Below are 11,803 nucleotides of genomic sequence, written 5' to 3'. Positions count from 1 at the left end.
TAAGCTCTTTTCTGTTCATTAGTTGGATTCTGTGCAGGCAACTCAGGAGCAGCCTCATCTCCTGTACATAGATTCCAATAACCTCTGTTAACCAAAAAGTTTTTCATTCTAAATTTCCATAATGCAAAGTTCTTGTTGTCCAACTTCTCTCCAACTATCTAAGTGATATTGTCAGTTCCATGTGCATTAGCCATGATGCAATAGACTGTCTATCAAGTGCCTGATTCCCTGCAGACCAATAAGTATGACTGACCAAGTTCAGTCCGTAACAGTTTATGACAGTTTTTTGCACTAAATTGCAGAAAAAAACAGGGTATTTCAGCCCACTAACACCCCAAAACAACCCACAAACAAGTGGTCTCAACTATAGGTATAACTGTCAATACATAAGCTATGTGTTTGCTTCAGCTTAAGCTTCTGTAACCTCACTGCCAGGGTACATACATGCAGTCTGAAAACTGTAAACTGTGAGTAACCAGCAGCAATTTCAAGTCCAAAACTGAGTGGTAATCATGTCATACATGTTCCAAAACCTCCCGGATAGTTGCTAGTACATTTGGCAGTCAAGACATGAGCATAGAGGCACAAAACAGTGCATAACGAGCACATACAAGTGTCAACAAATTTAGTTGCAGGTTGCAGTCAACCAAAATTCAGCATAACAAGCTCCAAGCAGCTCCAAAATGTCTTCCAATCATGTCATACATTTACTTTGTATTGGCAAGTTCAATACATGAGCATCTGAGTAGGCATAGAAAACCTGTCTTCGTTGACCAGTGGCATAAACTTCATGAACTGTTTGTAATTAACCAAGACAGTGTGACTACATTTACTTCAGCTTCAGAATTCAGTTTTCAATGATGCTCATTGCTTGCTTCAATCCTCCATACATTCAGCATGTATAGGTTAGTTCATATAGATGATAGAACCCCCAAGATGACCTGTATTGCTTCAGTAATACACAATGCTTGTCATTGACTGTGTATGACAGTTTTCAACCACTAACATACTTCAGATCTGAGTGATTTCAGTGAGCAACTTCAGCTCAAATGCATTACATCCGGTACATATGGCTTCTTGACATACATCTTGGCTCCAATGATGCTTCTGGGTATGTATGAGTGCTTCAAGCTCATGCCAGACAAGTGTATATGCTTTGTAGTGGCTGTATACAGTAGGCCATTGTTTATGACAGACCTGTGATCTCTGTTTTCACCTCATAAGTGAGCTTCAGCACAAGCAATGGCTTCCTATTATCTTCAAGTGCCTTCCAGGGATCTCTTGCAAGCAATGTACAGCCAAGTGAGTGATTACAACCAACAAATGAGGCATAGGAGTTCAGGCCTGAAACAGGTGCAATCTGCGCAAACTGGACAGGGGTTTGCAGCAGCACATGATGTTGATGATGATGATAATGAAGCACACAATGGTGCTTAATGCTCCCTTCTCAAGGTTCTAAACAAGCCCCAGACAAAAGCTTGGACCATAGAGCAAACAATTACACAATGCATACCTTCCATTTGACAATGCATTTAATGGGCTTGGAATTTATGATTAAGATATATCAACAAAGTATTAAACACCTTCTTTCTCAATCGCAAATTTCTCTATTGGCTATCCTTTATCTTCTCATGTGAAGGTTAGTCAGGATGATTGTTTGTAGTCTGATGTGTAGGAGGCTGAGATGGCCAAGATCCCTTACGCATCCATAGTGGGCAGTTTGATGTATACCATGATAGCCACTTGCCTTAACGTGGGCAATTTGATGTATACCATGATAGCCACTTATAGGCATGAACCATAACTACAAATGTAAGGAGATGAGGGGGACCATAAACTAAAGTTTGGAAGGTGGCGATGTTGAATAAGATGAGTTAACGCCTAGATGACATGCCACTAATTGGCTTAGTAAGAAATGCTGAGGTGGTATCGCTACCACAATGATGTGTAACTACTACTATCCATGTGGATTATAAGCTCTTACTAGGTTGTAGCCCTTGGTATGGCATTGCCAATAGCCTCATGCCATGCCACTTGAGAGAGAGAGAGAGAGAGAGAGAGAGAGAGAGAGAGAGAGAGAGAGAGAGAGAGAGAGAGAGAGAGAGAGAGAGAGAGAGAGAGAGAGAGAGAGAGAGAGAGAGAGAGTCCCAACCCCTGGTCCCTATAATGTTAAATCTAGTCAACCTATTTCCCAAACTTAAACCCATGTCCAAAACTTTGATTTATGCATCATCTCAAATACTATAGTCCCATACCATTACCCAAACCTAAACCCAAACCCAAAAAGCACCCCCTCCAAACAAAAAAATCAATGGCTACCCTCCCTTGTGAAAACGATGATCCACGCCCCTTTAAGTGTTTGCAAAACTATAAGCATTTGATTCTTGTATGCATTTGCTAGAAGACGGAAGTGCATAGCTCCCGCACCTAGAGACATTGTGACACTTCCACTTCCAAGTCCTAAATGCTCTTCCCACCTTTGTTTGTTGCGTCGATCTAATACCAAAATCTTGATTCCTAATGTCTGCCCTCCGCACCCCCCCTCTCTCTCTCCACCATGGAACACACCACCTTGGACATAACGAAGCTACCTTGAATTGGCATATGTTTTACTTCCATCCAAAGTTATATAACGTGTTTAAGATTTCTTATATGTTAGAATGTAAATTTAGATATAGTGAATATAAACTAGTTTATCCACACTAAACTAGTTTGTATATATAGTATACAATGTGTCTTAAAAGTTTATGTGTCTCTCTCATTCTCTTTCATGTATTGAAAAAAGGCAATGCTCTTGCGCCCAATAATACACCCTTGTTATATGTTTATACGTTGGAATGTAACGTGAGATGTAGTGTCTATAAAGTAGTTTATATACACGAAACGACCGCTAAAAGCGCAGGTCCTAACGTTCCTTCCACAAGACAATGCTAGAATAGACAAACGTGCTCTAGAGAAAGGTCGTATCACATGTACGTGCCTTATACAACAGGCTCTTTCGTGCTTAAAACTGAGTACGAGAACCGGCGAGTGAATGCTGCGCAGCTTACATTCGGCAAAGAGCAGATACAAGCTTTTTCACGAAGTGTAAAAGTCCAGACGACGTTAGTTTGGTGCGATCGACAGCCATAACTCGAGATATTGGCTTCAGCTTTGTCGTTCTCACTAAGGACGGTGTAATTCTTTGTTAGATGGACCTTATTCAATGGTAATGGTGCGAGCATTACTCTGTGAGAATTGCGAGAGGGAGGGCCTGGAGTGGTGTGTTGAGGCGAATGACGGCGAGGGAGGCTATCTTTGCCCCTCGTGGAGGAATTATCCAGAAGGTGTAGGGTGCTTTCAAGTAATCAGTGTTCAAGATTTTAAGGAAAGATGCAGTGCAGTTGAAAATGAGGCAAATGAAGTTTCAGAGAATCAGGAGCCGCAGATTGCTGATGGAGAAAGGAAGGCAGAAAATGTTGCTGCTCTTTTGAGGTAGAGCCTCGAGTGATTAGCCGGGATTTACTGACTTCATAAACTCTGGATTAGGAAATCACTAAGAAACTGCAATTTTATGGTTCTTAAACTAGTCGTGGTGTATCTACTTCTTTTTTCTCATATCTGCAGAACTTTGCATGACTCAGAGGCGACTTGATTGTTCGAAGGCAACCTCTGCTACCAAGGGTGCTTTCAGTTTCTAATGCTGTCAGAGGGCCTTTCAAATCTCCTTGTCCTGGTGCTGACACAGAGAAAAGAACAGAACTTTTGCGTCGCCTTCATGCTCGCAAGCGCTTTGTGCCATGGGGCTCTTCAAGACCAGCTTTATCTCAGATAACTAATATTTTGCCACCTCGGGCAGAGCCTGCATCATCTTTACAGGAGAGTGAAGTACGTGAGCTTCCTCCTGGTATTGAACCACTTGTGCTGTGGGAGCCAGATGAAGATGGCAGACACGATGATACATTAAGACCAATTGCTGTTGATCCACAGTTAGTCCAGTTTTTGCGTGCTCACCAGCGGTATTTCATAAACTCTCTTTTTCCTTCAAAAAATGCTGTGAACTGCTACAAGTCTATGATCTAAAGCTTTCAAAAATAGTAGCCATCATGCAATATCAATGTATGAAAATGCAAACCCATTCCAAGCCTGATGCAAGCACATAGAGGGAGTCTCTGTCTCAATCAGCTACTCTTGAGCGAAGCTCCTAAAGAGATAAAGAGGATATTTGCTCCATTTTATGGGAAGTCTTTTGTTCTTGTTAGAATAACATGTTGTGTAATATGCAGGGATGGCGTGCAATTTATGTTTCAATGTGTTGCTGGTCTCAGAGAATTTTCAAAAGTTAGCAAAGATCTTGCAGGCTGTATACTTGCTGATGATATGGGGTACCCTTACCACAACATTATCTGCATTAATTTTACAACACCATTTAAAAGTCATTAATTCTCCAGTGACTTTTGTACTCAGCCTGGGCAAGACATTGCAGTCCATCACATTGCTCTGGACGCTGCTGAAGCAGGGCTTTAATGGCTCTCCAATAGCAAGAAGGGTGTTGATAGTAACACCAACAAGTCTTGTGAGCAATTGGGAATCAGAAATACAGAAGTGGCTGAGAGGCAAAGTGCAGGTGATGGCACTGTGTGAGTCAACCAGGGCTGATGCTATTTCTAGCATTGCTAGTTTCCTAGCTCCTAATAGTCCATACCAGGTATGTTGTAAGCAGGGTACATTAAGATACTTTTAATGTTGCATTTATTCATGGATTGCTACAGACTATTCAAATATAAATTCTAGAAGTTTACACTGCCATTCTAATGTTTGGAGGACTTTCTTTGTGGATTTCTTGTGAGTTGCTTCTGAAGAAGAGGGTATTTTCAAACTTCTGTTGTATTTGATGATTCTAGTTTAAAGCTAGCACTTTGTAGGAAAAAAAAGCGATCATTATATAGCTGGCAAGGCTTCAGCAGGTGGAGCTTGCAGTGCTACTTTTTGACTTTGAGGATCATAGTGGTTCAGCACTCTACTCAGCAGCACATAGGAAAGTCCAATGCATATTATTACCAGTGGTGGTGCAGAATGATGTTGGCACACAAGGTTTGCTAACAGCAAACCTTCAAAGAATTTGTGTCCAAAGCTGAGGTGTAATCAAGGACAAAGGTTCAATTAGTGCTTGAAAAGAGGTGTGAAACAGGGGTACATGATGATGTTCCATGGGTCATGGATGATGAGTTGAGGTCCCTCTTGAATTTCCAACATGCATTATGTCAGGCAAAATATAGCCTTAAGGAAATAGGTTCCCGTGTAGGATTACAATGCAAACTACATCTTTTTTGCTATCTCAGTTTTTTTCCTTGCACATCACTTTCATGAGAGACATTGAGGCTTCAATTTCCAATAGCATGCTTTTAAGTTATTGCATTCCATTATTCAAGACAAAATCCACATCCGGTTCTTTTGCACCACCATGTATATTCATCTGCATCTGCAGGTATACTCTGTGCTTTTTTGCCTATAATGATGCTCTTGAGCTCTTTGAAGGAATAGAGAAGTATTCAAGATTTTATTCATACTCAGTGGGTCATTTTGTTGATTAGGCATGGGGGTTGTCTTTTGGTAATGCTCACAATTAGAGTTACCATACAATTTGGCTTTGGTGATGTGCTTCAATGTTATCCTGTACCAGATCATGATACTATCTTATGAAACCTTCAGACTGCATGCCAAGAAGTTTGAGCAGCCTGGTAGTTGCGACTTACTTATTTGTGATGAAGCTCACAGGCTGAAAAATGCTCAGACACACACAAATAAGGTTGCTCTTACATCCTTACATTGAGTACCACTTTGTAAAAGCAATTTCAGGTTTTTAGCTAAGTTGTCTTTGACATCTTGGAGCAGGCTCTAGCAGCTATTCAGTGTCATAGACGAGTTCTATTGTCGGGTACACCCATGCAGGTACATGCTGAGTTATAGGTTACATGAACTAAAGGTTTATCTCTTTCTCAACTGATCTAAGTAATATTTTTAGTGAAGAAGAATAAGTTACCTCTTTCTTCGTTATTTTCCTTGCCTTGTACTCATGTTGTGTTTGGATCAAGTGCAGAATGATCTGGAGGAATTTTATGCAATGGTCAATTTTACCAATCCTGGAATACTTGGTGATGCAGTTTCTTTTCGACATTATTACGAAGTGAGGATTATTCAAAACTTATCACAAAGTCTATGTCTAGTAGAGGACGCTCATTACATTGCCAATTGGGTAAATTAATAAAATAATTTGTAAAGGTAGGCTGCTTTATACCAAAGTGCCAGTATGAGTAAAGGTAGCTGGTTTATATCATAGTACCAGTATATGACAGTGAGTGAGGAATAATTTTGGACCAAGAAATATCTAGTTGGAAAGTGTTAAACATTGCCAGTACTGGAACAGTGAGGAGCTAGAATCAGCAGGAAGTCCCAAGACTGCATGTCCATTGTTGCGAAGTCTTTGAGTCGCTCGGCTAGCTATGTTTGGGATTCTGCAGCTTCTATTATGAGGGGCTTTCAAGTTTGATCATGTGCTTCAATCAACAAGGAGTCTCCATTTTCTTTGTACTCATTTCCTGCAAACTCATAACATTTCATGTGCTTGTGGGATGTGGTAAGGCAATCATGACTTTTATATCAAACAGTCAGTGTTATCTCGTCATCTAAAATTGCAGCATTGTCCTCTGAAATTGTGTGCATAATGCAAGTCTCTCTAAATTGCTTTTTGATGAGAGTGGCCAAATTCTACGAAATGGAAAGTGCATTACTAATCAAGTCCGAAATTTTCTTTTTCTGAGGAAGTCATAGTTGAAAAGGACTACAACTAGGTTAGGCTGGTTACAGATTGAGGCTCTGCCTGCCATTTACCTCCTTTTTCTTCTTACGGTGGGAATGGGTTGTTTCAATTACAAATACCTGCCAAGAAGTGTCACCAAAGTGCTTTGGTGAAATGGCAAGAGATAAGAGGAGATAAAAAACATCAAAACTCTACCTGCAACCAGTGGTCCCAAAAATAGCTTTTTTTAATTGGACATTCTTTTCATCTCATGAAATGGGCACATGAAGAAGTTCCAGGTGGCCAATATCCCTTGGCCAAAGCAGTCCGCACAGTGAGTAAAGGGGAGCTAATGATTTTTTGTCATGTGGTAATAGACACATTATTCATTGCAGATGGTCACTTTTTAGCATGTAACCCCCCTTAGTGTGGGAGTACACATCTTATGGCACAAAGGCTGCATTTTTAGTGTACAAGTGTGAGTAGGAGGGCTGTGCATCAACCTATGGCTGGAGTCAGCATAGGCACACATGAACAAAGGAAGATTTGCTTGTTTTGTATGCAGGAACAGTAGGAGAAGTGCTGAAAAGGCTGCATTTTCAGCCTTGGATCTGATTTCGAGTATTATTGCCTTTGGTGGTAAATAACCTCAAGGTTTGGGTGGAGGATAGATTTGGTCATCCCCAAGATGGGCATAGGCCGTGTCAGGACAGTTTAGGGCAGATTTTACCAGTTTGGAGCAGGTCGGACAGTTTATATGCAGTTGACAGCATTTATTGCAGCAGTTTGGGCAGACTGGGCAGGGTGGCGGACAGGTGTCATGTGGCAGCCAGGCAGCAATCAGAGCATTTCTTGATTACTTTATTATTATTTTCATCAGTTTGCTGCAGCTGGCCAGTTTTCAGCCTGGCCGACTTGCTGCATTTCATTTTATTATATTGGGCTATTTATGGTCAGCCTGCCCAGGAGTCAACACACATTCAGTTTTCCGTTTTCTGCACGAGAGAGAGAGAGAGAGAGAGAGAGAGAGAGAGAGAGAGAGAGAGAGAGAGAGCTCCAACTATTTACAAAAAAAAAAAGAGAGCTCCAACTAGTGATACAGCAACAGCCCGTTCTACAGATTCTTCTTCAGTCTTCAACATTCATACTCTGCAGCCTTCAGCATTCTACTGTCTCTCTCTCTCTCCCCCTCTCTTCTCTCTGTGTTCATGTCTTTTCTTTCAGTCCGGTCATACGCTTCCACATTCTCTGTACTCTAACATGGTATTAGAGCAGCCTTGAAAGGCTGATTGATTGAGGGTAGACCTGAAGAGGAGATTTTAGCGTGACACCAAGGCTATGTTTTCAGCGTTTGAGGGTGAGTGGGAGGGTTGCACATCGACACAAGGCTGAAGCCAGTGGAGATGTGCAGGAAAGGAAGGAAGTTTGCTGTTTTTTTACAGCTTTTGCTGTCAAAGAAGGAGAAAAGACTATGTTTTCAGCCTTTTACAATATGTTTTGTTTTTTAATCACCTCTAGCGGTTAAGGCGTGTGAAGGAGGAGTGAAGAAAGTCCTAGCAAGCTGCCTTTTCGGAGTTAAAAGGGGCTAGCCTTGTTTTGCGCAAGTTGTTCAGGAGCCATGCCATTCAAAATTGATGTTTTGTTCTAGGTGATTATGGATTGGAAGATACTTGTCTTATTGGCTCTCCCACGGGATCAAAAGCTAGATGGGGAGAACTGCCGCATTTGGCGGGTGTTGATGCTTGCCATCTTGGAGTCTTATGATTTGGTGGAGCTGGTGATGGAGGCTATTGACCGTCCATTGCCTAGGATCTTTTCAATCTTTCTTCTTTGGAGAAAGCAGAGTTGGTGAAGGTACAAACGCATTGGGATAAGTTGAATTCCCTCATCCGTTCTTTCTTATTTCTTTCATGTACTTCAATTGTGATAGCCCATATTGAGCGTCTTACCAATGCTTGAGAGAGATGGCTCGAACTAGATCAGCTCTATAACAAGATGACTGTCACGAAGATGGTCTCTCTGGAGGTGCAGATGCTGACTTTGGATCCAAACAAGTTTGCTTCCATGCGGGAGAATGTGAACAAGCTTCGGCGACTAAATGTTGACAAGCCGATCTCCTTTGAGGATATGGTGATCACTTTGTTATCGCAGTTGTCTCCTTGGTTGCATTCTACTCCTCTTTGATTGCTTCAGGGAGGATGAAGACCCTTAAATGGAAGGAGTTGGTTTTTATGGTCTTGGACCAAGAGGAACAATTGAAGCTATGAATTCATGGAATTCTCAGGCTCTTACAGGTCGGGCTTCCCAAAAGAAGGGATAGCAAAAGCAAAAGAAGGTAGCCAAGAACAAGAAAGACATTGAATCTACTTGTCATATTCTCTTCTTCTTACTTCTCAATCTTAGTTCGAGCAATGGCATGCTCGGTATGGCCACCTCAATTATGAGTACCTTCAGAAGGTAGCTTGTGATAGGGATTGCCAAATGTTGGGGCAAGCCATCTGTCATGTGTATCTTGCATCTGTGGCAAACAACACAGAGATGTGATTTCTAGCAAAGCTTCGAGATGGGGCCCTTGGAGCTTGTTTCTACAGATTTGTGTGGATTGATGAGGATAGAGTCACTCAAGGGGAGTCTTTACTTTATGTTGATTGTGGATGATTACAGTAGGATGACATGGGTATATTTTCTAGCACTAAAATGTGAAGCTTTCTCAGATCTTAAGGATTGGCTCATCTTCGAGGAAAACCATTTAGGTAGGAAGCTTAACATAATGAGATCTGACAAAGGTGGAGAGTTTGTCTTCAATGAATTGTCTCGGTTTTATGTAGATTGAGGAATTCATTGGGAGTATGCTAAGAGAATCACTCCTCAAGTGAATGGTATTTTGAAGTGAAAGAATCTGAGTGTGATTGAGATCATGCGAACTATGATGGAGCATTGGCAAACACCTCAGTGTCCTTGGACCAAAGTAGTGGCCGCTGAAGTTTATATTTTAAATCGGTCACTTGCATTTGCTGTAATATGTATAACTCCTTTTGAGATGTATTTTGGGCTAAAGCCTAATGTTTCTTATTTCTTGGGGTAATTTTGTTGTTGAACCAATGCTCTTTCCCGTTGTGCTCCTGCCCGCCATCGCGCCCATCTCCCCTCCCCCCCCTCCCCCGCCCCTTGCCTCCTCTGCCCTATGGCTCCATTCGGCAGGCCCCCACCCGCGTGTTCTCGTCGGGAGCCTTCTATCCGTGGAGTCTAGCACCTCCCCCACGGCAAGAAAACATCTGCCTCTTTCCCCCTGGTAGCGCAACAACGTGATTGGTAGGTTCTCAGCAAGGACGCACAATGGAAACCTCTGGTCAGAGACGCCGATGCATTCTGTGAGTGCCGCTCAATCAAACGCCTTTGCATCGGCCTCTCTAAGGAATAGCTCTTAGCCGTCCGTGCCATAGAGCTGGAGCTGAAAGAAACAGTGATCTTTATTCAAGTTGTAGGACACTCCTCATCTAGGGCCCAGCTTCGGGATTGGCTTCACTCCACGCTGTGCATTGGCACAATGTAGATCGCGGAGGTAGTTCTCATGGGTCAAGGGATCTTTATGGTCTGACTCACCTCGGCAGATGCAGCTCATGAGCTAGTGGATAGCTTACCTTATGCCTCCACGAACAGGGTCATCTACATGGCTTCACAGTGGAGGAATTCGCGCTCCATAACTCGTTTCTTAGATATCCGATCGCTTTACTATCCCCTTGATTGGCGGTGGAGTATCGCCAGTTAGTGGAGGACTTTGGACGGCTATTCGACACAGTTCTTTCTGCCTTCTTCATGGATGCAGTGACAGCCTTGTAGGAGTCCCAAAGGTATGGGTGGTTGTGAAAGATACAAAGAATATACCAAAATTTTTGGAGATTAAGGCAGACGGACACCCCTTCAGGCAGCAGGTTATAGTGATTGGGCAACCAGGGCAGTGCTTGCGATACCATGACTTTGGGCATTAGGTAGCAGGTTGCACGCGATTCAGAGCCAAAGCGGCTCCGCCGACAGGCCCATAGGTGGACGTTGATGGCTTTACACAGGTCCAATGACGAGAGAGAGAAAGACGGCAAGGGGGGCCTCAATCAGCCCCTCAGACACAGCCACGGCAGCAGAGAGCAGGAGGGCGAGCGATGGACCCTCAGTAGAGCACCCCCAGTCCCTCCCCCCCCAACAGCTCGTTCCATCCGCAGGATCATAGACCCCCACATCCACCACCCTCGGAGGTGTCACAGGCTACCTCACCCGAGATTCCACAGCCCCCATATATCCCCCCCCCCGGCCCCACACACACACACACACTCGCCTTATACCTCCGATCACCCCACCTTCCCTCGATCTTCCTCCACCCCACCATCTCCCTTGCAATCAGTCCCCCTGATCCTCACCCAGAACAGGTGAATCCCCCCCCCCCCCCCCCCCCCCCCCCCCCACACACACACACACACACGCACACACACACACACATAGCCACCAGCTCATCTGTCCCTGCCATCTGTCACACTTTCTCGAGACAGGTGTAGCTTCTACCACGAGTTCTTTGGTCCTACTTGAGAGTTACGGATAGTGGAGATTATCCACTATCTCTGGAGGTGTGGATCTTCGTGGTCCGCAAGTCAAGGAGCAGCAAGGTCCATTTGCCAGTACCATCAGATAGACCAAACTATGCTTTCTTCCTTTAGACCTCTCATTTAGGAGACTGGACGATGACACAGATAGAGGAGGAGGTGAAGGGCCAGGTGGCAGACCACATCTCCCAATGGATGGGAGGAGGAGGACTAGCACTCTTTTCCTAGCAGTGGCCAGGTTGCATGATGGACATTAACTAGTGGGCTGGAGCCGAGGTCCCACATTTGAGCATTATTTTTCGAGCCTCTCCATAGTGGAGAGCATCGATGGATGTGATTGAGTGGCCCCTAGTACAGCATGGAGCATCTATTACCCCCATGGTCCGCTCAAGGGCCACAATGGGGGAATGGAGTTCACCTTCCAGACTTGCGG

General features: G+C 43.5%; 1 protein-coding gene across 6 annotated transcripts in view; it reads left to right on the top strand.

Annotated features, from left to right (window-relative positions):
- Positions 1–2,910: 2,910 nt before the first annotated feature.
- RAD54 (DNA repair/recombination protein) overlaps positions 2,911–11,803 on the top strand; it is a 120,804-nt gene continuing 111,911 nt past the window's right edge. For 3 of the 6 annotated variants that reach the window (XR_015689324.1, XR_015689323.1, XM_087670223.1), the window contains exons 1-7: positions 2,911–3,474; positions 3,624–3,998; positions 4,266–4,364; positions 4,447–4,687; positions 5,663–5,788; positions 5,875–5,931; positions 6,080–6,166. Coding sequence is in view for 4 of the 6 variants with exons in the window: in XM_087670223.1 (XP_087526349.1) it covers positions 3,206–3,474; positions 3,624–3,998; positions 4,266–4,364; positions 4,447–4,687; positions 5,663–5,788; positions 5,875–5,931; positions 6,080–6,166 (1,254 nt within the window). In the remaining 2 variants the exon portion in view is untranslated. The remainder of the gene's footprint in view (positions 3,475–3,623; positions 3,999–4,265; positions 4,365–4,446; positions 4,688–5,662; positions 5,789–5,874; positions 5,932–6,079; positions 6,167–11,803) is intronic. The other 3 variants (XM_087670221.1, XM_087670219.1, XM_087670220.1) reach the window with 3 other exon arrangements.

This window comes from Lygodium microphyllum, chromosome 28 (genome assembly GCF_053477565.2).
Source record: "Lygodium microphyllum isolate KBCC chromosome 28, Lygodium_microphyllum_v1.1.10, whole genome shotgun sequence".
Lineage (NCBI taxonomy): Eukaryota > Viridiplantae > Streptophyta > Polypodiopsida > Schizaeales > Lygodiaceae > Lygodium > Lygodium microphyllum.
Note: the sequence above shows the minus strand (reverse complement) of the source record. Positions and strands in the feature narration are given on the sequence as shown.